Raw genomic sequence first — 25,511 nt, 5'->3', positions numbered from 1 at the left:
AATTTTGACCCAATTAGGATAATGTTCAATTCGGGATTTTGGTTTTCGGGATTTAGTGTCTTCACGATTTTGGCCGGTTCTGATTAGCCTCAGACAAAACTTTTGGAAGAGCTTCCCAAGTTTTTATAATTTTATAATTAATAAAGATAAAATAAATTAATAAAGATTTTTGACTTTGGAATTTTGGCCCTTTCGGCATTTCGAAATTTTGACCCAATTAGGATAATGTTCATTTCGGGATTTTGGTTTTCGGGATTTAGTGACTTCACGATTTTGGCTTTCGGTATTTTGTCCGGTTCTGATTAGCCTCAGACAAAACTTTTGGAAAAGTTTCCCAAGTTTTTATAACTTCAATTATAACTTTCAAATTATAAAAACTTGGGAAACTTTTCCAAAAGTTTTGTCTGAGGATAATCAGAACTGGCCAAAATACCGAAAGCCAAAACCGTGAAGACACCAAATCCCGAAAACCACAATCCATAATAATAATTGAACATTATCCTAATTAGGTCAAAATTCCGAAGTGCCGAAAAGGCCAAAATTCCGAAGTTAAAAATCCCTAATTGTGAAAACCCTAATAGGGACGAAATTATACGGAGAATAATTATGTTGAATAATTTCCCAAAACACTGAAACTTTTCCTTTGCCTTCAGCAAAAGCGAGTGTAATCGTGGAAGTAGCTATGACTTAAGAATTCTGAATTTTGGATATGGGAATTTTGGCGCTTTCGGGATTTTGGGGAATGTGGTTTTAGCTTTTCAGAATTCTGACACATTCTGGATTTTGGCTTTCGGAATTTTAATGTATTCGGAATTTTAGCTATTGGGAATTGCGACGTTCAAGATTTTGGCATTCCGGATTTTGGCTAGGACCCAGGTTAGTATAGTAACGGCAATAATTCTTTCCGACTCTTAAAATTTAGAGATTACGATTTCTGTTTAGAAATTAAGAGATTTCGGAAAAGAGGTTAAACGTTTAGTCTTAGATTAGTGTTACACCGCTAAGCAGCTAAATGCGATTCTGCCATTAGATTTGTCGTTGATCGATAGTTTAACGTTCACTGCTGAACGAAACCGTGAACAAAAAGGTTTCAATTAACTATTAAAACTTTTTAATCCAACGCAATTGTATCTAATGATATAATATATTTAAATATTTAAAAATTATTTAGTTTTATAACCGGAAATTTTTTTCTTTCATCTGTGTAAATTTTAATTATGGTTTTATTGTGTAAAAAAACTGCAACTGTCAGGATTTGATATACCTATTCATTCAGTGCGAGTTAATACCGTCAAAACGTTAAACTCGGCCCAGTTTTTAGGTGTGATTCCTTCTAATCATACATTTTTTTTTATTTTTTGTTAAGTCTATGCTAATCTATGGGATGAATTTTAAACAAATTGGAAAACATATTGGTAATTTTTATAGAACATATTCTACATCGTTGAAAATGTTCCAATAGAAGTTTTTGTAGATTTATTCGGTTTTTGGTGTCGCACCTAAACTACATCGATATCAAATCTCCATTGAAATTTTGACAATTTATTTTTTTTTTGCAAGTTTTTAGTGAAAGATTAGTTAGAGGGCAGTCTATCGATTTTCAATTGATCTGCCTTTACTTTATTTTCTCATTACAATACAATTTTCTTATAAAAATTCCCCTCTGCGCTTAAGGGTTAAGACGAATTTAAATAAAAATGTCCCTTTGATTGAAAGTAAATAATATTTTCAGGCATTAAAAGAAAGGTGAAACAATATCTTTGTTGCTTTCCTTTTTGCAGAATTTTCACTGATTTGCATGGAAACGTCCTTGAATTGCTGAATCAGTGAAGAATGAAGGAAATTCAATTGAAATACTCGGCATTTAAATAAAATAAAATAGAAAAACAATGCGGCAAATTTTTAAAAAGGACTTACAAGACAAAAATTACATTTTTTAAAACTCTGTGCTTTGAGGCTGTATGAAGAGTATAAATAAATTTTTGAGACTATGGCTGCAAGATTGGCAACTCAGAGGAATTTTGTGGCAGTAACGTCGGTTTCTAGTCAGGGAGGCAATGTGTCTCCTGCATCTCAAACTGTGACAATGACATCTCCCTCCTCATCCAATGGCGAAAATGCCATTGCGGTGACATCCGCTGCCACGAGTCCAGGAACAAATGGTACAACCATCCCAATTGCCCTCCATCAGGTTTTACCTCAGGTGAGGATGCGGTAAAAATTCTCCTGGTTTTCAGGGAGGACAAAAAAAAAGAGACAGTCCTCCATGGTATTTTTTTTTGTTATATTTTTCTCTAGAAAATTATCCTGCAAACAACAACAACACCTGGCGGAGTTTCCGTGATCGATGTCGTTCCGCTGGAGCATTCGGATTCAAGCAATGAGTCGCCTATCACTGTGGTGGCGGCTGATGCTGTTGAGTCCACGAATGGGACAGCTGTGGTTGCTCCTGGGGCTCAGCAAGTGACTGCCCAGGTGGCTGTCGTGCAGACGCATAGTCCGAATGATTCTGGCCCTCACTACATCACAGTCACGGGTGAGTGAACTTCTCTTTATCGTCCTTTTGAAACTTTCAGCAGGGGTGGAATCATGTCAGAGAAGATCAACTGCAAAGAATTTTAATGAGGAAAAGCAAACTGAGTAAAAATAATTTTCAAGAATAGTCATGAGAATTTATTTTCAAGAAAAAGAAAAAAACATTAAAATATTCGACAGAAAACTGTGTTATCAGACTTGCACATTAAAATTTTAATATGATTCACATTAATTGTCGCTGGTGAGAGTCCAAATGTGTAATTTGTGTGTTTGAATCATTTTATATTCAAAATTTGATCTATTTGTTAATAAAAAGGTAGACTTGACCCGCAAAATTTGATATAAATTGATTTATAGCATTAATGCGAAAAATTAATGCGATTTTCTCTTTAATTTTTTAATGTGAAATATATTTATACTTTAGGTACATCAAAACTTATTTTTGCAGGCCAAGTCCACTTCTTTATCAATAAATAGATAAACTCCAAATATTAAGTGACACAAAGACACAAATAACATATTTGGACGCTCACAAGCGACAATTAATGTGAATCACATTAAATTTTTAATGTGCAAGTGTGATAACGCCGTTATAATTTAAAATTTAATTAAAATCTTCCGGAAACAATTATTAAATTCTTGTACAGCAAAGAAGATTTATTTTTTCCATATTTTTTTTCAAAACTTGCCTATTATGAAAATTATTAAAAAAAAAAAACTAGTAATAAACTTAGATCAGCTTATTGTAGATGAGATTCTTAACGTGAGCAAACTCGGATTGCATGCAAATTCGATTTGAAACTAAAGGTGAAAGATATTATACAGTTATTTGGAATCAAATTTCTGAAAAACAGCAAATTGTTTAATTAAATGAAAATCCATTAGAATCCATAGATTTTCACTTTTGGTTTTCCATACAAATGTTCCATAGACTTACATGGAAAAAGACGCTGGATTTTCATTGGATTTTGTTCAAATTTCCATTGAAAGCGCAACAATTCAAATGGATTTTACTGGGAACGATTCCATGAAAGACTGAGGAAATTTAGGGTAAAATTCCATGGAATGAGCGGAATTTTATGTTTAATTTCCAATGATATTTCCGCGTCCGTTTGTCCGTTTGTTAACAATCACTATCGTCTCATCTAGATTCTTCTCAATTTCCTCTTCATTTTGACAATTTGAAAGCAGAGAGCATTAATGCATGCTTTAGTCCATGCAAATTCTATTTGGAACTAAAGATGAAAGATATTAATACAGCAATTTTGAATAAAATTTCTTAAATATTGCAAATAATTTTATTTAAATCAAAAAAAAAATGTCTAGTATGTAAATGAACTCAGTCATTTGACTGAGTTCATTTACTTGACTTTCTGTCAGTTGACAGAAAGTTGATAGTGGAATATAGACCAGAATCTTCTTTATATTTTGTTCCAAAACTTTATCTTTTACTATGTAGCCGAGATAATTTAATTTATTTGTTTTGTAGCACGTTTTTTGATTACAGTGGGCGTCTTTTCCATGTGACGAACTATAACATTATCAAAGAATAATTGATTTTTTTAAGAATTTTATTTTATTCTTTTACTTAAAGTGAACTAATTCGGAATACTTACAAATTCGATTTAGAGCCGAAGTTGGGGGACGCCATTCAGTTATATAAAATCAAATTCGTGAAATTATACAAATTTTATATTGAAACCAAAATATCAAAGATTTGGATGGACTGACAGAAAAGTGATATATGGGTAAAATGTAGACCAGAATGATCTCTATAATTTTGCCGCAGAACTTGATCTCATCAATTACTCAGAAGCCGCGATAATCGAGGTTGTTTGTTTCTGAACTCGTTTTCCGACCAGAGCGCCCCAATTGTTCATTTGATGAACTTCGACAATATCAAAGAATTGTTGTATTTCGTGAGACTTTTCATTTAATACCCTATTTTAAGTGTCTTGGTGGAGTAGAGGCAGTCAAATTGGCATCTGAGTGTTTTCAAAGCTTTATTATGGAAAAAATCAAATTTTTCACACTAAAACGACAAAATCGGTTAGAAGACATTATTTGAGCAAAAAATGTTATATGGACGAAATATAGAGACAAATGTCCTCTACAATCCTGCTAAAGTAATCATCAAGATTGGTTAAGCAGGTGCCGAGATAATTGAAGTTATGTCATATTGAAATTTGTTTTTCGACTGTAGCGCCTCTGGTATTGGTCCCACTAAGTTCAAATGTTCCAGAAAATTGTAGAATTTTGCGAGATCTTTCATTTGCGCCCTAACACGTCAAAATCGGTTAAATAGAACCGGAGATATGATTTTTTGAATTTCGTGAACTTTGACCCCTCATATCTCCGGTTCTATTGAAACCACAGCGCACTTATGCACCATTTTGGAAACGTCCTAGACTGGACTACAACATACTAAAATTTCATTAACTTGCACAATGCCGTTTTTGAGAAAAATTAGTTTGAATTTCGATGAATTTTGACGCTATCGCAGCGCCACCTGTGGTGACTTTTTGAATTTCCCTCTGAAACTGCTCATCGAGAAGAAACCAAAAAGCCAAAATTTAGCTCAAAATGTTAATTAGAACCGGACATATATGCCGGTCAATTTTAAAACTCTGATCCCTTATAGCTCGGGTCAGGGGTTATCGAGCGAATTAAGTTTTTTTTTGTTTGATAGGTATAATATGCGGCTGCAACATTCTAAAATTTGAGCCCGATGCACACAATGATGGAGTTTTTCAGTTATTTAACTCAGAAAATTCAAAAATTTTACATTTCATGAGAGCTTTCCAAAATGTTCACTCTTTTTAAATTCTGATAATTAGTACCAGAGTTATGGCAATTTTAAGACATTTTATTTTGAATCTTATAGCTCAGGTCAGGAAGGTGAGGGGACTTTAACTTTGGTACTGATTGAAAGCTCTAATGCCCAGCTATAACATACTAAAATTTGAGCCCGATCGATGCCATAGGGGCGGAGCTATTGAGAAAACAAAAAAAGGGGGGTATTCAAAATGGCGGAAGGAGGGGTGGGGGGTGGGGGGTCAATTCACCAAGTTACAATTTTCACCCGATATATAGCCTTTGCCGAAAACCGCAAGTCGATATCTTTCTTAGTTTGGGAGATATTAAGCTCCAAAGAGCGGCCGGACGGACGGACGACCGGGAACGTTTTTGAGCCCAAGTTCGAGCCATTCATATATTCGTGATTAGGAAGTGGCGAACACATTTTGGCAAAGTTTTGGCCCGATCGAAGGACATGAAATTTTGGTAGGATTGGGTGAGATTGTTAAGAATCTCGCTTAATATACTTACCTGTTCTTTAAGTTAGTTGTCAATACTATTAGATATTGCAATAATATTTTTTTAGTCTCGAAAAGATATTCTAAAAATACATAACGAATTATTTTACAAATTTTCGTTTAATCAACTTTTGTTCGTTGTTTTAACTTAAATGATCATTATGCACAACGCACAATAACTTTTGTTTGTTTGACCGAGATGGTTCGATGTCGATCTCATTCACTCATTGAAATGTTAAAAATATATTTACAAAACAATAATTATTGTGCGCTAGGCATTATATTCGTAATATTTGAATAGTAAAAGAATAATTAAGTTTATTGCTATATTGATTTGCAATCGTAAATCACTGATAAACTTCTAGGTTTATAAATCCAAAACCAATCAAATATTGACAGTTTTTATTGACTTGTATGAAAAAAAGTTTTATGACTAAATGCTATCAGAAATTTGCTCGATAAGCCGAATATCTCCCGTCAATATTCGTTTGACTTTTCTCTGATTTCGACCATAAAAATATAAAAAATGTGTTTTTTTTCTTTCGCAAGTGTTTGCAAAGAACTTTAATTTTGAATACGTTTATTTCTTTTCCATTTTGCAGCTGAAGGTGCTGTTCGATCTTATGCTCCTCTCACAACAGTCGGTAAGTTTATTTGTTCCATTTACGCAATATTTATTCAGTTTTGTACAAGATGTTTTGTATGGAAAACTATTCAGAAGGGAAGATTGAATCCTTATAAATGTATCTATTGATGATGCAGATCTCAAAAAATCCCTTCAGAGAAATTTTCAGAGGGAAATGTTTGATAGTGATTTAGTGAATAATGTTTGGATTTTATCAATTAATGGGAGAGATGATAGATAATGTTACGCTTTATAATTGCTCAATAACCAAATTCCAATAAGTTTTTTTTTTTGTAATAGGGGATTCTTTTATCGTTTTTCAATCGCGTTTCTCTTCGGTTTATTGAAATCAAATGAAGTGAAGAAGGGGTTTTCTATTGAAGATAATCTCAATCAAGATAGGAGGTATTTAATAGAGAAATTTGGAAAAAAATTTGTCGTCAGGTGGTTGGAATCTCAGCGATTTTTCTGATTAGCCTGAAATATATTTCTTGGAAAATTGGTATTATTAGAGGATATCTCATTAGGGAGATATTCTAGGAATAAAATGAAGTTCACATCAAAACCTTTCAACTAATGCATCACTGACATCAATAAGGGATGACATATTAACGATATCCTCCCTACAAGTATTATTGTCTGTCTAATTAATAAACTTCTCTAACTATTTATATCGTCCTAATGAGGATATTAACTGTAATTCCCACAGATACACATTATACTCGAACATAATTCTCAACGGTAGACTTAATAACAAGAAATTTATTACAGATATCACACCTTTGCAAATGAGGGGCACATGATTTTTCTGAGATTTTCTGTTTAAACTTTTATTCAGTTTTTAGTATTCCGAATAATTCGATAAAAATTCATAATTTTAATTTAAAAATTTTCATAGCATTACAAATTTAATTTAGATAATGTGTCAGCAAAAAATGAAATTCGTTTAATGGCTTGAACTTGAAATCAATCAAGGATTACTAACCAATCTAAAGGAATAAAAATATTTTTTGTGTTCAAATATTTAATGACATATAAATAATTTATTTAGATATGCTTGATGTTAAAAATATTTGGAAAACACATAGAATTTTCTTTTATTTTAACAGCTGCAAAGATGACTCAGAAATTAAGAAAGTAAATACAAAGAAAAGCAATAAACTGTGTCATAAAGACGATTTTATTCCTGCATAAAATTTAATAAATATACAAAAAATTCATTATAAAACAAATATAAAAACAAATCTTAGTGCAAGATGGTGTAAACTTCTCGAAAAAACAATTCATTTTCACTTAAAAAGACATAATTTAAAACCAATTGAGAAACAATTTTTTGTTGAAACACAAATAATTTTACCGAGAACAATCTCAGAAATGCACTGAAAAATACATAAATGTTTGAATGAATGCAGAAATGTGATTAATAAAGTTAGAAAGGTTTACAAAAACTCATTTAAAGCAAAAAACGTTTCTACTCTGAAAAAAAAATTTTGTTAAAAGAACAAATGGATTTTGTTCAAATTTTGTCAAAAGGATGTTATTTACCAATTTGACAAGACTTTCTCGCATTTTATATGGGAAAACACCCTTTTGACAAACTTTAAACAAAATCCAGTTAGCCGCCGATTTAATAAAACTTTTCTATATTCTGTATAGAAGAACATCCTTTTGACAAACTTGTCTTGTTAATTTGACAAAACTTTTTTTTTCTGAGTAGTAACAAGGAAACGCATTCCAGAACCCCAGAATCGTATTAATAAACGCAAAACACTTTCAAAAAACCCATTAGCGTTTCTGAAACTCGTTTTTGGGAACACATAGTCACATTCCAGAGAGACGGATGCATTTTTAAAAACGCTAAAATGCATTTTAGAAACTCATAAACGTTTTTGGAAATGCAGAAAAATAGAGATGCGGAAACGCTTCTTAAGAATACGAAAACGTTTCCAAGAAACATGTAATTGTTTCATAAACTCTGAAACGTATTTCATAAACTTATAGGGGGAAGTGGGGCACCTTTGAAATTGGGATTTTTTAAACCTATTTTTAAATAAAATTGAGCGCTATCGTGATGTAATTTAGCTTCTTAACACTAAACCTACCGACCGTTTTTGATCGTTTTTCGGTCAAATGACAAACCGCGGTAGGGTAGGATACTCAACAAATTTGTCTTGAAAAAAAGATCAAAAAATTAAAATTCAAACACTGAAAAATATATTACATGCATATTTTTAGAAACCTTTTTATAAAAGCGAAAATGCAACTATAAAACACGGTATAGTGTCTATTACGGATTTCAGGCATGAGACTTAGCCATATGGCTTAACTGCTCTAATTTTTTAACAATCAAGATTTTTTGGAAAAATTTAACTTAGGATTGGATTATTAATGACAAATGACCTAGTGAATTCTAAAAAAGCAATTTAGAATTTTGAGACCGTCGGGAACTGGGCTGAGCCTCTAGTCTGAAGACCGCTTATAAATCCGTAAATGCACTCCAGAAAATTAGAAAATGTATCTTGAAGTGCAGAGAGCAATCCAGGTTCATAAAAATTGTTTTTTACTGTGTAAGTTTATTTCAGACACTGAAACATTTTCAAAAATGCAGAAATATTTTATAGAAACAGGAAATCGCTTTCTAGAAATACGGAAACATTTTTCGAAGAAGTGTAATAAATCGCAAACGTGAAAAATTTTCTAAGAATTACTGAAAAGTGATAACGATGTGTGGAATCTCTTGAAGTAAAAGAAAATTGTAGAACCATTACTTTTTCATTGGTTTTCTACAAATTTGCGTGCATTTTATTTTGATTCGAAGACGATTTCAACAAAATTTTACTAATAATGCTTAAAAAGTGACATAGGGTAAATGTCCTAATTCAAAACCATTTCCAGACGCTTTAACTTTGACAGAAGATTAAACACATTAAGTTCATATTTTTTCTGAAGAGAATTACATAAATTTGCTCCTTGACTCTTCTAGAATGTTACTGTTTAGTGAAAATTCTTTAGATATAATTTGAAAACTTCTTACATACAAGAAAAACACGCGAGCGTAAAATGCTTCTATTGGAAAAATATTAATCTAAATGGAGACAAGGGAAATTTTCTAATTGGAGACAAAGAGTGTAAGTGAAACCATGACGAAAGGCTTCCAAAATGTTGTTGAGTTGCTCTTGAGTGCAGGATTTATTCTTATTCTTGATATTTTCTCTTTTCCCATCTAAAACAATAAGAAAATCTCTCAAAAAAAAATCATATTTCCCGGGTTTCCTATTGAAGCATTTGCAGACATTTCAGAAAAAAACCCTTTATGTTCACGAAATATGTAATTATTTCATTTGAAAACCTTACGTATCGTTAACAATAAAGATTAGCACTTAATTTAACTAAAATTAGCCAGAAATATGACATAAATATTAAACAAAACGAATGAACAACAGTCACCTCATTGTGTTTTTCATTGGAAAACATGGTCGATCGATGAAAAGTTTTATGGTGAAAAGGTACACTTTTAATTTCTCTGAGAAATTAACAAATTAAAATTTGTCAGTATGAATGGATTTTCGCTTTATTTGGAGCAAAATTAACTAAATAATGAAACTGAGGTGTAGAAAATATATAAATATAGTAATTTAGTACTGTATTTATCATGAAAACAGTGACGTTTCCATTTGGAGTAGCGAGAAATTTCCATTTGAAGCAGATTTTGAATTAGCTTAATTTATCCTAGCTATTACTTTTGCTCTGTAAGAATTTAAATCTTTATTTATCGATAATATAAAAAAAAGATTAGCCCTTTCGATTGCAAAAGTGCAAAATGAAATGATGAGGTAGAATGTAACAGTTAACATACTGTTCAGCGAATGATTTTTCATTGTTGGACAACCCCTTGTTTGATGTCTAATTTGTAATAAAGGTTTCATACCATGCGAATAAAACGCGCACCCCTCTGATTTCGGTGGATGTATCACTGAATTAACAATCAAACTACTCGTGTGCAGTTAGTACACGTGTTCTCGGGACAGGTACCAGGTTGTCTATCAGCTCAACTTTTTTGTTGTTGTTATTCGCTGAAGGTACAACGCTTCCCTCCCATTTTCTCTTAATCCTGTGAAATTATCAAATTATTTTCATGCTAGCTCAGGTTGAAAATGCAATCCCTTCCAATTGGAAGAGTATAATCTTCTTTAAGGCTACTTTTATGATGTTTCTTAATCAAAGCTGCTGCTTCCCCTCAACATTTCGTTCAGTATTTTAGCTTAGATTTGTTGAATTAATGGAGAAAGTTTTGATTGAGAAGATGCAGTAATATCAATTAAATTGAAAAATCATCCAGGTGTCTTGTACTTTTTTGATAATTTGTCCTCTTCTTGCTAATTTTACATTTCACTAGAAATTGAGGAAGACTTACAAGACTATTTCGATTTTTACTTGATTAACTTTTCCTTTTACTGAGTAAATCTTAATTACCATGCATATTTTTTAATCACAGTTCAAAAAAGTAAATTTATTTAAAATACTTTTATTGAACAAATAGGCACTCTTATAACGTCACTTGTATCAATTAGACTCGTATTAAGTATTTTATGTAATTTAAGCTTCAAATATATTTTCTAGTGAATGATAAAATTAAGTAACCTTTTTTTATTTATAAAAGCAGAATAGTGAAAATGTGATTAATCGAGGAGAATTGTTGATTTTATCAAGTGATACCTACGAAATATGCAATTGTTGCTCACATAAATCCACTTTTAATTTTCAAGTTTCTTATTTTTATTTGCATTTTCACATAATTTAGTTGATTTTTTATTTAATTTTGAAATTTCTAAAAATAGCTCGTTATTTTCGAAAGTATGGAAAATTAGGGAAATCCCAAACACCTTGGTCAATATGTTTTTTTTAGTAGATTTTTTTTTCATAGTAATAAGCTACTAGACTCTCAGTCAGTTGGACTCTTTCTCAATTGGGTTAGTTCTCATTCGGATAGTGGTCTAAAAAAATTTTTGTTGATAACTTTCACGTTTGATTAAGTTTCTCTATTGAGGCAAACATGCTCAAATTTGCTGTAGTTCTTTCGTTTTATCGTGATTCTTTATAATTGAGCGCTTTTTGTAATATTTACAATGACCTTCACATCTGAATCTCTCGATAATTCGAATGATATTTTGCACCATATGCCCAATTGAGAGAAAGTCTACTTCACAGTTGAACAAGAACCGTTTGAAACCGAACAAACGTCAAATGAAAATTGTACGTCGATGGTGCAAACGTTACCAGGACAAAATTGTTTTGACTTTTATTCGGTTTCAAACGGTTCTTGCTCACCCCTGGTCTACGGTATTCAATTAGCCCATAGGATTACAGATAGATGGCGCCACTATTCAAAAATATGAATGGATCTTGTGCTAGCTAATGATATAGCTGATATAAAATACAAAGAGGAAAAATGAGACATCAAAAATATACTATTTTTAACAATTTAAAGAAAAACTCTTCATAGAATTTAAACAATGAAACTGAGGATATCCAGTTTTTAGTAAAGATACATCTTAATGTTGCCTACGATGGAGTAGTGATTAAATCGCATTTATTTCACAAATTAATGAAAAATCACCTCATCCCAAGCTACCCCTGTCTCAAACCTCCCTAGTTTCCTCTATTTCGGAAATTACCGTTTTGTATGTTTAGTACATGCGCGTCTGACCAGATAAGCGTTGATTATAGCTTCAATTAATTCCTATTTTTCATACTTTACTTTTAAGAAGTTCCCATACAAAATACCCCTTACCAAATATACGTGACGGAAACTGTTTTGCGTTAATGGTGGTGAGTAGCAGAACTACGAAAATTATGTGGCCGGCCCGTATTGCTCAGTTGTCAGTGACAAAATGGAATATTTTCTAAAACATTTTATTGTTTTAAGATTTATGAAAAGATTCTCATACTGAGAGAAATCAGAAAAACTTAAAATAACATTCCAGAAATATTAATTTTATCCTGCAGTATTGATCCAAAATCGGTGTAAATATTACCCTTTTTAGGTGTATTAGGGATTAAAGTTACCCTTTTTATGTTAACTTTACCCTTAATAAGGTGTAAAATTAACATTAAAAAATGTTGATATATTTTTACACCTAAAAAGTGTTAAAGTTATGAGGAAAAAATGTTAATCACACCCTCCATTTTTTCTCAGTGCAGTGATTTTAGTGTTTTTTTTTTAATAATAAGAAATGTGCGTGGGTGCGTTTCGTGTAGGGAAAAGCGTCGTGATAACTATAAACAAATTTCCAACCTTGAAATACGTGTTTTTTTCCTTTTGAGGGTATTTTTTAGGAGACATTTTTTTTTAAATAGGGTTTACTTTTCTAAAGTGTTAAATCGTTTATCCTGGTTAAATAAAATATATCCCTATCTTTGTAGCTTCTAACATTTGTATAAAATTCGAAGGTGAAATCAGGATGTGCAATTGACAGTTTCATTCCACCGCCATTGATCTACGTGCCAAGATTCAGACCTTAATTTGTGCCAACCACTGGGATCTTGACGATGTGGGCTAAAATAGTGCCTAAAGCTGGGTGTTAATTAATGGTTCAACGCTGGGTCCCCCTTACCCTGTGTCAGACGGGTGCTTAGTTTACGTTTTTTAATGTGTGATAAATTTTAATACCTACATTGCGATTGATTTCTTTAAACTCCTCGATAAAGCCTAACAATGAATCGCAGATTGAAATGGAATTTGAACGTTTAGCACATGGATGTACTAAAACGTTTTTCAAATAAATATGCAATTTTATCATGAAATAAAAAAAAAGAAAACAGAAAACCCCTAGAGAAAAACTGCTCAAATATTGGTTTTGAAAGCCAAAAAGTAGACATTTGTACTTCTTGTTTTGTCCCAGTGTGTGGCTTAACCCTTTAACGACGATTGGGTCACCGGTGACTCAAAAATGGAATTTTTCCTACAGCCTTCTCAAGCTATGTTTTAGTCTAAAATGTCCGAAAAAGCGATATTTCAGACCCTCATTTTTTGACCTTCTCGTCCTTAAAGGATTGAGGTCCTGTTCGAATTTAGAAATGTCTCGAATGTCAACATGTATCAGTTCTTCCCTTTGTTGTGGGGAAAATCGGAAAATCAATATTATTTTAGATATTTTATAGCACGTACACCTTTTGGATCAGGGAAATTTTATGCAATCGAAATTTGTATTGCTTTACTATCTTAAAATCTTTGCACATGTCTATCCCACTCTTTCGAACTTTTCTGCTTCTTTTAAAAATAGCACCAAATTCAATTTAATTCAATCTAATTTTGTGCTCGAAAAAGTGGGATAGACTTATGCAAATCTTATAAGAAAGAAAGGGACACGAATTTTAATTTCATGAAATTATACAGAGCTACAGAAAGGTGTACCAGAGGCATTAATAAGGAAATTTGAAATTTTGCATGAATTTTTCGAACATCAATAACATTTTGGGTAAATAGAAAACTAATTTATCTTTAACCCGAGACGCTTTTGGGGAATAAAGGTTAGACTGTAAAGTAAACACACCGAATACCGAATACCTATGTGTCCTGTCCTGACTGTTCGAAAACTCAGAAAAATATCAACTAGAGTTTTAGTATAAATCCATCGGAATTATCGCAAGGAAATGTTATAAAGTTATGTAGGGTAAGTGTGCCAAATTCCGGCCAGCTTGCAATTTCGGCCACCTTTTTTGTTCCTCGAATTTCCATGAACTTTTAGATTTTACGTACTCTAAAGATTGTACAATGCAAAAGAATAACAAAAAATGTAGCTTCGACAAACAAGATGACGTGAAAAAGATATTGGAAGTATTCCCGAAGGGCAAGGAACTATGAAAATGAAGGTGGCCGAAATAGGGCACCAAAGCTATGTCTATATTTTTATTCATTTTAAAATGTATTAAGAATGATTTTAGAGTAAATAAATACGGTAAACTCTTTACAAGGTTCCAAGCAACACTCTTTAAAAAGAAAGAATAAAAAAATCAATTTGAATTTAAAATATTACATTTCAAACTTGAGACTTTGACGCTTGCATGCATCTATGCCGAAATTTGGCACACTTACCCTAACATTTTATTTATTTTTTGGATACACTTGTTTATTTATAGCACTCGGATGAGAGACTTTTTTTTTTAATTTTTACCGCACACGCTTTCATGCTTAAAATAATTTTTAAGATCCGTTTTTAATCTATAAATTTTTTCTTTAAATAGCTTTCCTTTTCCACGTGATATTTTCTTAACAACAAAGTTAAAAATTTTACAATTATTTTATATGTAATCGACATTATTATTACCTCAATTTACCTTTTGTACCACGTGTAGATTTTCCATTTGTAGCACAAAACACATTATTTTTAAAGCCACTTTTTTAATTGGCTGAAGGAGTTAAGCTTTCAAATTAACCTCAATTGAAAAATAACTTTACGAAAATATTAACTGACTGATAACAAGAAAAGTTTTACGTGCTGACTATAGAGAAGCATTTTTCACGTTGGTAAATTTTTCATTTTTGTCCATTTTCCGAGAGTAATTCTGGACAAAAGACACTCTGAAAAATATCCACAGTCGCCATTTGTGGATGTTGATAGCGCAGCTACTGGATTCTCTCAATTGATAGATTTTCCTCCAATCCGTACCGCAATTTTCATCTTGTTTTTCCTCTCTCAGTCACTCCTACACATTTTCCTGTCATCTCTCCATGCTTTTCCATGTTGATGTTCTCTCTGGAAAAGTAGATGAGTTTTCCCTCTTTCGCATTTTCAGAGGGATTCCCTTTCGGTGTATGAGAGAAATTTTGCAGATTTATTTATGTGCGTGTGTTTGTATGTATGTATTGGACAAAAAAATAATAGGAAATGCTTAGTGGGTGGTACCTTAGATAGGATACACCCTTCAATTTTCATCTCAGTTTTCTATTATTTGACTATTCATTCATGCGTATAGTAGCATCATTTTCAACCACTATGGATTCATCGATATTTTGCAAAAATCATTCCTATTTTGCGTTTTGATTGACGCTAGGGGAAAACTTTATTGAAATCTATCATTCACTTTCACTTTCTCTTATTTGTCCAATCAACAGAGACATGGTAATTATTTAAAGTAACTTTTCAGGAAAATTTTTAAAAGATGATACGGCATTGTTTATTTCATACAGACCTTCTTGAAAATCAGTCAAATTAATTATTTAATAAAAATATCCTATTGCTATTTATTTATTTATTGAAAATACGTCGATTGTATAGATTAGTTAAATTAAGAGCTATCATACGCACAATTATATCTTATTGAGCTATATTAACCCTTCAGTTTCATTAAAATAATTTTCATTAAAAAATAAAGATTGTTTTGAGTATTTTTTCGCAAGTAGGGTAAGTTGCATAAATTGGAACAATTTCGAGAGGCTCGAACTTTGATACAAGATTAAAGACATTATAAATACATTTTTCCCTGATGACATACATAAATTTGCTCCTTGATTCTTCTAGAATATTACCGTTTCATGGAAATTCTTGAAAAACAGTTTGAAAAGTTCTTAAATACAAGAAAAATACGTGAGTGCAAAACAATATAATTTGGACAGGGTGGGTGCAAGTTGGACGTGGGAATTTGGACAATGCGTAGGGGAAGGTTGTGCAAGTTTCAAGATTTTTTACTGAATGCCAGCCATACAAACTGAATCAATTATACCACTAGGGTAAAGTGTATAATTAAAAAGTAAAAAACATTAAGGCTTAGATATATATTATTTATTAAATCTTTTTCTTGGATATTTTAATTTTCTTACTTTGCTCCTTTTCTTCTTTTATTTTGAGCCTTTCTTCCTGTTTCTGAAGTCTAATTGTTTTTTTTTCTTGCATAGCCTCTTCTTTTAGTTTCCTTTAATCATACGAATTTTCACAAAGAACTTCAAACATGAATTTAAAAACTCCATAGAATAATAATAGATACCTGTCCACTTTTGGGCGAAAGCATTACACCCGTTTCGTCAAGATTAAAGACGCGATCAGGAGGAAATTCCAGAAGATCTTTGGATTTTAAATATTCATGAGTTTTCTCAAACCACTCAGTGATGTCCTCAGTGGTAATACCAGCTCTTTGGGTTGTGTATGCTTCTGGTGTACGAAGTCTCAATTCTGGGTATCTGTTCAAAAAGCTCTTGAACCAAGAGTATCCTGGCCTTCCATCGGTGAACTCGTTGACAATCTTGAACTTCTTACAAATAATTTGCACAGTGTTGAGGACTTGATCTTTTGTTATAGGATGCCACTTGTCACTGCATCCTAAAATCCATTCAACGAGCTCATCTTCTATATCTTTTGGCAGCGTAGGAGGCCTTCCCCAGAGCATTCTTCCGGACATTTCCCGGTCAGCTTATTAAAAAGTGTTGTTCTTGGCACCCCAAATAATACTGACACCTGACTTAGTGACTTTCCTTGACGAAAAGCTTCCAGTGCTTTGTTCACTTGGTCTTGAGTATAGGATTTGTACTTTTTCAATTTATTTGCCTTTTTACCCATCTGAAATAAAAATGGGTGGTCTGATACTTCAGCGTTGAAACGGGATCCAGAAGGCCCGAAATACTTCTGATTCATTCAGGAATATAGTCCATTGCTGGTTGAACCATTGCACCTTAATGGCACAGCAATTGTGAACTATGCCAAGTCCTAGAAGCCAAGAAAACTCCTGCAATACAATCGTATCTCCGGATGTCCAACTTGTCACTTTTGCTCACGCTTCAAATAAGCACTTTTTCTTCATACAGTTAGTAATTATATCAAATAAAACCATTACGTACCGTTAACTATCGAGATTAAACACTTTATTCCACTAAAATTTGCCAGAAATATTGAGAAATGTCAACAGAACCGAAAAACCAAAGTCACTCTTCTTGTGTTTTTATTAGGAAAAAATGGCCGATCGATGTATTTTTTCGACGGTGAAAAGTTACACTGTCAATTGAGGTGAGAATTTTATACGTTAAATCTTATTCATATGAATGGATTTTCACTTTATTTGCAGCACAAGGAACCAAATAATTAAACTAAAACATAGAAAAATATACAAATTAAAATTTAGTACTGTATTTATCAAGAAAAAATTGCCTGTCCAACTTGTACCAGCGAAATTTTCCAACTTTTGTCATTGTCCAACTTATACCAATTTACCCTAATGAATCGCCATAAAATCAATAATCCCATGAAAAAAAATCCTTCAATGCAAATTAAAGCTGCAGTTTTTGGTTTTAATTTATGTTATAGAAAAGGGTAGTAAAATTTTCAAATGTAATTATTATTACTTAAAAAAAATATTTTGATACTTGAGCACATACGCTAATATTGGTTTAGTATGCCTCAATGAAGACTTATAGACGTATGATGTAAGCAGCTGTCAAAATTTTTAAATATTTCAGAATTCTTGGTCAAAATCTTTAAAAATTTCAAAGTGCGCCGATTGTCAGCAATGGTAATATTTAAACTGTTGTAAAAAGAGGATGACAAACTATCCCATACTTTGCAACATATTTGAACTTGTGACTTACGTGCTATACAATAAAAGTACCTTCGTGTCATTTACCGTTTACTGCTTACCACCGATTCATAAATCATTCAAAAGATCACCCAAAACAGCTTTAGAGTACTATTTTTTTTCGCATGATTTACCTTTTATAGATTCTCAACCGATTTGAACCGATTCATAAATCACTCAAAAAATCCCCCAAAATAGGTTTAAGAGTAATAACATTGATTTTCATATAAAAATTTACTTATCGATTCATAAATTAATTTATTACTGGTTCAGACCTGATTGGGACTGTTTCAGTCTTATAAAAAATTGCAAGACCGTTCCAACGATCCTTAACGGTTCCGTTCAGTAATAACCTTTCGAAGAGATAAAGCCACTCCAAGGCCAAGCCAAACCTATTCGAAAATCTACCGGAAGCCTAAAGTACAAGTTCATATATGCGCCGCGTTAGCACTGATTGTTCTGCCATTTCGAATTTCGATATTCTTGACACTTCAATCGTCAACAATGTCAACAACAATGTGCAAAAATTTGCTGTAAAAAGTGAATTTTTGTGTAGTAGAGCTCTCAAATCGGGAAGGTTATTACTGAACGAGAAGAACATGAATCTCTTAACTTATGGGGGGAGGGTCCTCCAAAGATCGCAAGTGTCTATCTCTAGCCGTTTGGCCTCTAGGCGTGTTAACGGCCGGACGGACGGACCAACAGCGTGACATAATTGCTCAGTAATCGTTAAAAACGCAACGAATTCGAGCAGTAAAAAGGCAGGAAGATCTTCAGTATGACATATATTTAGACGCTACAATAAGTAGCTGTCAAATTTTTTAAATCTTTCGAAGTTTCGAAGTGCATCGGTTATCAACTGTATGGTAAATATTTAAACTCATGTGAGTAAAATTAAGTAAGAAAGTTCCAAACTGGAGTTTAAAAAAAGAGAAGCAGTGTTGAAAAAATCAAGAAAAAAACATGTTTTATTTCTTCATAATTTCTCATGGTAGTTCTAGTAATTTTCTGTTAGAATTGCGAAGTGCTTCTATTCTCAGCATATGGGCGATCTTAGCTCTGTTGCGAAGAAAGTCAGTAGGAACTAGGCTTAACCCTTTAAGGACGATTGGGTCACCGGTGACCCAAAAATTAAATTTTTCCTACGGCCTTCTAAAGTTGCGTTTTATTCTAATTAGTTATAGAAAGTGATTTTTTCTGACCCCATATTTTTGATAAAGGATTAAATTATTCTTGCCTCAATGTCACACAATCACTGAGGAACAACTGTAACAGCTTTTATACCCGAAGACAATTTTCTGATGGATTCGAAAATCTAACAAAATAACGACAAAGACCAACAGATTTCTCTCGTTCAGTAAGAATCTTTCTGATTTGAGAACTCTCTCTGGTTGACGTTTTTCCTTTACCGCTTCGAAGGACGTTCGAAGTTTAAACCGACGAGTTACACGAAATTGAGCAAGTTCATGACAAGGACATTTATCTCAATAAAATTGCTATTAAAACGTTCTGACCCGAGAGGGGGTCAAAAATTCACTTTTTAAATGGCCATATCTCCGGTTCTAATTATCGGAAATCGAAAAATTTTGGTGTTTTGGAAAGCTCTCGTTGAGTACTACAACCCTTATAACATCTCAATTTCATCCGATTAAATCGAAAGTTCGATTAATCGAAAAATCGATTTTCGATTAATCGATCGCGAATATTTCGAAAACTAGACGACGCTTTTTCTTTAAATTTCAATATGTTTTAGCTGAGGTCGAGACCTTTCCAACGATGGATTGCACTCCTCCCTCGATGTTCCCTGACCCGAGCTATAACCAAAAATGTCATGACCGGACTGCATTTTTGGTGTTTCTGAAGCGATTATGACAAAATTTTAGTTTATATTATATCTGAGATCAAGATCTTTCTAACGATGGGTCCCATCCGTCTACCCCAACCCACTGCACCCCGACCCTTACTATATCCATATGGACCGGACTCTATCTTTATTGTTTATTAACCGATTTCAATGCACTTTTTTTTCTTTTGTTGGTCTTCGCCACTCAGACTATTTAAAATAGTAAATGACCAGTGATAAGCCCAGATAAGCTTATGGTAGCTAAGATTCTTTACAGGTGACCTCCGAATGCGTGCAACTCGGGGTGCTTGCAACTCGAAATAGTTACGTGAAAATTCGATTGTGAGTTGAATTTTGAGGGTAAACAATCGCAACGAGCCAATTTTATCCATTTCCGTGTCCGAGAACTGCTTGCTCGACGGGAATTTTCACGCATTCCGAGTTGCACGCATTCCAAGGTCACTTGTAAAGAATCTCAACTACCATAAGCTTATCTGGGCTTATCACTTGTTTGAAAATCTTTTCTTGTTAACTTTATCACGATAGTTTCTTCCCATTCACAGCTGGGGTTTGATTATTTAAAACTTCCTCTGCTGAAAGTTTTCAAAATAATTTTCGCAGCAAGATGGGGTAAATATATGAAATATCACTTTGAGAAATTTTTAAAATTTTTACTCATGTCAGTGATTATGAGGGAAAATATAGTGAAAGGACCTTTATTGCTTGATTTTTTTCATCAACGAAGCAAAAGCAGATATATATTTTGACACTCGAGACACTTCGAAATTCTAACAGGAGAGGAATTCTGTAAGGCTGGCTTCAGACCTAAGGTTTAACCCAGTTTCCAATGATTTAGGAATTCAAAATAGCAACCATTTTTAATGCTTTTTCAAAATTTAATGGATCACTTGCCCATGTTGTCCAATCTTAAGTGATAATTTTCCAAAAAAAATCTTGATTGATAAGAAATTAGATAAGTTAAGCTATATGGCTAAGCCTTAGGTCTGAAGCCCGTATAACGCTCTGGCAATATGATATGCCATATGACAAATTGGGTTTCAATCTCCGGAGAGTTGTTTCGAAAATGCGATTCTGAAGCCGTAGCATAGCCATTTCAGCTCACGTGACATTGTCAAAAGTCACATATTTGAGATTTCTGGTAATTTAAATGACAATGAATGTTGTTAAACAAATCAACCAAGAACAGACTGTATTTGCATAATATCACTAAGTAAAGGCATTTCATTAAAAAATCAGTGAATTGCATTTTCGAACTGATATGATATGACAAAAGAAAAGCACGATTGGCATTGTCAGATTTCGAACTCACGCGTGACAATGCCACGAAAATTGCAGAATTCTCCTACAGGAAGTACATAGGCCACAAAACAGACAAAATGAGAAGAAAATTCAAAACCGGTTTGGTTTTCTAAACCGATTTTTGAGTTTTTATTACAGTTCATTTATCTTATCTGAGCGAATAACAAAGATCAGTTGTTTTTGTTCGTTTTTATGCCCAACGCACAATCACTTTTGTTTAGTAAACATGTTTTTGACATTTCAATGAGTGTGAGTGAGATCTAGATCTAGTCATCTCGCTCATTCTCATGGGAAATTTTGAAAACATGTTTACAAACAAAAGTTATTGTGCGTTATGCCTTTTCATGATGGTAAATAAAGATCGAAAATCTATACTTATCAAAGCTTCCCCTATGCACCGCTTAACCTTGGTTCAAAGTCAATATGAAAAACTTCGTAATTGAATATGCTAAAATCAAGCAGATTTAAATTAAAAGCAAATGATGGGTTAACTTTAGAACGTTTTTCCAAAGAATTATCCTCCATTTATGTACCTTAACTCTTCCCTGGAAGTTGTGCTATCCCTTTCGTTCACTTTGGAGCAAGTTCAAAATATTCTGCAATGTGGTATGTGTAAGCATTTATAGACTCCCAAGGAAGAGTGTGGTTTTGTGTAATTATACTATGAGTAAAGTAAATTGACATGATACGTCGTATCAGGAAAGCTGAGAGCTCTAATGATTGTACATGAGACTATAGAGAGGCGGGAGATGTTAAGATTGTAGTTGAGTGGGATGCTCATAAAATGTTCCTGGATGGTTAGATATGAAGATTGAAGATAGAAGACAAAAAAAAAGAGTCCATGACATTTCGAAATATATCCCTAAAGGTAGGTCTCGGTGGGTGGGATGAGATGGTTAAGTCTCTTGTGTGTTTTTGTTGTATGAGGGGTTTGGCGTGGAAGGTGAATTTTTTTTTGAGGGTGGTACGTCGAATTTGGGAGTGTGTTGTTTCTCGAATATTTTCCTGTACACATTATATATTTAGATATTTTCCTCTACTGTCTATGTGTAAGGGATTTATATATATATGAAGGGAGGGAGGTATGGAGAGATTGCAAAAAGAGGGACCATCATCATCATCATCCATACACACAGTGCTTAGATTTCCGATGGCATCGAATTCAGTCGAAATTCTACCGTCACACCCGTTGCTAGGTGAAGTGAGAGCAATATTTCCCGGTGTACCCAAAAGATCTCACATTTCTCTATGTGAAAGGAAGTGAAAGGTGGTTTGAGACTGGATAGATGAATCCTTGTTTTCACTTTTCATACAAGAGTGTCGACTCCCCCGTTAAGTCCCCCTAAATCATTCGAATGCATGTAGTGTAATGCAATTGACTGCACTATTTTTATATCACAATCAATTTTATCACAAGAACATTGGTATTTGAGACAAACAGACGTATTTTGTGCTCGCATTTTATTTATTTTCTGTATTTCAGTTTAAAATTTTTGTGAATTGATTTTCTTGATTTTCAAAAGAATTGTGAAACTTCAATTTGTGCGTGAGAAAAAAACGTATTATCTTATTTAAAGTGTTTTATCTGGTTTTTAAAATTAATATTTTAAACCTTAATTTATCATCTCTTTTGGTGCTAGTTTCGTGTTTAAAAAATTAACAAAAAAACTGTTCTATAAAAGGTTTAATCTTCGTCTAAAATAAATAATGGCAGATATTTCTAGAGCAACAAATGATCAAAAACATTTCCGATCTTAGACAAAGTTGGAGGATAAATTGAAAGTGATGTGAAGTTAAATTAAATCAATTGTTTTTTTATAATTTTTCATCAATTCTAATTTCTAAATGATGTATAGAAGACAGAGTGCTATGTCCTCATACTGTGGTAATTTTGTCCTTTAATTACTATTTTATGTAAAGTGATTAGGATTACGTTTACATGCCAATCACAAATTAAACTACTCTTATCTGAAGTTCAAACTAGGGTAAATTAAGCTAATTCAAAACCTGCTCCAAATGGCAATTTTTCGCTACTCTAAATGGAAACGCCACTGTTTTCATGATAAATACGGTACTAAATTACTATATTTATAAATTTTCTATACCTCAGTTTCATTGTTTAGTTAATTTTGCTCCAAATAAAACGAAAATCCATTCATATTCACAAATTTTAATTTGTTAATTTCTCGGAAAAATTAAAAGTGTACCTTTTCACCATTGAATTTTTCATCGGTCGACCTTGTTTTCCAATGGTAAACACAATAAAGTGACTGTTGTTTATTCGTTTTGTTTAAGATTTAGGTTATATTTCTGGCTAATTTTAGTTTTGGCTAATTAAGTGCTAATCTTTATTGTTAACAATACGTGAAGTTTTCAAATGAAATAATTACCTATTTCGTGAACAATAAGGATTTTTCAATAGTAAACCTCGGAAGTATGATTTTTTTGGAGAGATTTTCTTATTGTTTTAGATGGGAAAGAAGAAAAGACCAGGAATAAGAACAAATTCTGCTCTCAAGAGCAACCCAACAAGGTTTTGGAAGTCTTTCGTCGCGGTTTCACTTACACTGTTTGTCTCCAATTAGAAACTTTCCCTTGTCTCCATTTGGATTAATATGTTTCCAATAGAAGCATTTTACACTCGCATATTTTTCTTGTATTTAAGAAGTTTTCAAATTATATCTAAACAATTTTCACTAAACAGTAACATTCTAGAAGAGTCAAGGAGCAAATTTATGTAATTCTCTTCAGAAAAAATATGAACTTAATGTGTTGAATCTTCTGTCAAAGTTAAAGCGTCTGGAAATGGTTTTGAATTAGGACATTTACCCTGATACGAAGCGACTAATACCTTTCAGATTAATGATTAATTCTGAGAATCAATTTCTTAAATTATACGATTTTGTGGAATAACATAGTGATACTTATCTCCTTACTTAGTGGGACACAAACACTGAAAAATAACAGGTTTTTCACTGAACTCGACTAAAGAAGTTTAATGATCAGGAAATAGAATAGTAAAGAAACAAATTATGAGATAAAACTAACAATTATAAGATAAAACTAACACTAAGCCTACCGTCCGTTTTTGGTTGTTTTTCTTGGACGCTTGGTCAAAATAACAGACCGCTATAGGTAGGATACTCAAGAAATATTTCTTGGAAGAAAGGAAAAAATTAAAATTTAAACACTGAAAAATTTATTACATGCATTTTTTAAGAAATTCATAATGTATTATAGTGCCATTGTGCCGTTTAAATATGTGTTAATATCAAAAAGCTTTTAAACCGGTCAATTTGACTCATTTGGATAAGTTTAGTGTTGATGTACGACTAATGTATTACAATAAAATAATTCGATGAGTCCAATATAAAGTGCAACTTACAAGATGTTTGTGTTGCCTGTTAAAAAACTTATAAAAAAAAACTTCGCTATTGAAATAACTCTTATTTTGAAAGAAACAGATTGTATAGTACAACCAACATGGATACTTTTGAGTTTGTCAAATAATTTCTCAACAATACTTTTTTTCATATTTCAAAAGAATGAATATCCTTTTGGAAAAATTTTAACAAGTAAGTGACAAACGTTTTCCTTTAAAGTATGGAAGCCCTAAGCTTCACTTTGAAGATTGTTTTGGAGATACTTTTAAAAGTGATACAGTTGTATTTTATAAGACACTCTTTAAAAAACTATAAAGGACTTGGAAAGTTTCCTTACAGTTTCTTGTCAGAATTTCCATTATTTATTTTTTATTTTCAAACATTGCAAAAGATTCAGTGAACAGTTCAGCAAAGAATAGTCCGATTTATTTTTAAAGTGGTATAAATCTCCTGTAAGGGAAGATTTTGCAGCTTCGTAATGTTGCAGCCAAGTAAAAGTTGATTTTTTTCGATTTTACTAAATAAATCTAATCCATGGCCGTATATTGTAATAGCTAGTCTTAACACCTCAAATTTCCGGATAAATTTGGGAACCTAGGCCTTTCTTCCAAGGTTGAAAAAGCGAAAAGTAGTGGCAAAGCGTCCCGGGCTTTGCGAAATGCTCGAACTCATGACTTGGATGCTATTCCTCAAAAGTACTTTCGCATAATTTACCGTTTACCGGTTTTCAACACTTTTAAACTGATTTGTAAACCACTCGAAAAAAACCCACAAAATAATTTTAATAAAATTGATTTTCGGACATAAAATACTTATCGATTCATAACCAGTTCATTACCGATTCACAATCGATTTGAATGGATTTATAAATCACTCAAAACATTTCCCAAACAAAATAACTAGGACTAAGATAATTGAATTTCGAATAT

The 25,511-nt window shown here is 32.6% G+C and overlaps 1 protein-coding gene and 1 long non-coding RNA gene across 3 annotated transcripts in view; one reads left to right on the top strand and one right to left on the bottom strand.

The window, feature by feature from the left end:
• Positions 1 to 1,398: 1,398 nt before the first annotated feature.
• On the bottom strand, positions 1,399 to 15,131 carry LOC129798292 (uncharacterized). The gene is made up of 2 exons (XR_008751408.1): positions 14,802 to 15,131; positions 1,399 to 2,606 (listed from the first exon to the last, which is right to left on the bottom strand). It is a non-coding gene; the product is annotated as an uncharacterized LOC129798292 (long non-coding RNA).
• The window catches only part of LOC129798289 (DNA-binding protein RFX2), a 35,921-nt gene continuing 12,400 nt past the window's right edge, over positions 1,991 to 25,511 (top strand). For both annotated transcript variants that reach the window (XM_055841349.1, XM_055841348.1), the window contains exons 1-3: positions 1,991 to 2,203; positions 2,299 to 2,536; positions 6,452 to 6,493. In XM_055841349.1, the coding sequence (XP_055697324.1) occupies positions 1,991 to 2,203; positions 2,299 to 2,536; positions 6,452 to 6,493 (493 nt within the window). The remainder of the gene's footprint in view (positions 2,204 to 2,298; positions 2,537 to 6,451; positions 6,494 to 25,511) is intronic.

Source organism: Phlebotomus papatasi, chromosome 1 (genome assembly GCF_024763615.1).
Source record: "Phlebotomus papatasi isolate M1 chromosome 1, Ppap_2.1, whole genome shotgun sequence".
Taxonomy (NCBI): Eukaryota; Metazoa; Arthropoda; class Insecta; order Diptera; family Psychodidae; genus Phlebotomus; species Phlebotomus papatasi.
The sequence above is the reverse complement of the archived record's forward strand: the minus strand, read 5'-3'. Positions and strand labels throughout refer to the sequence as shown.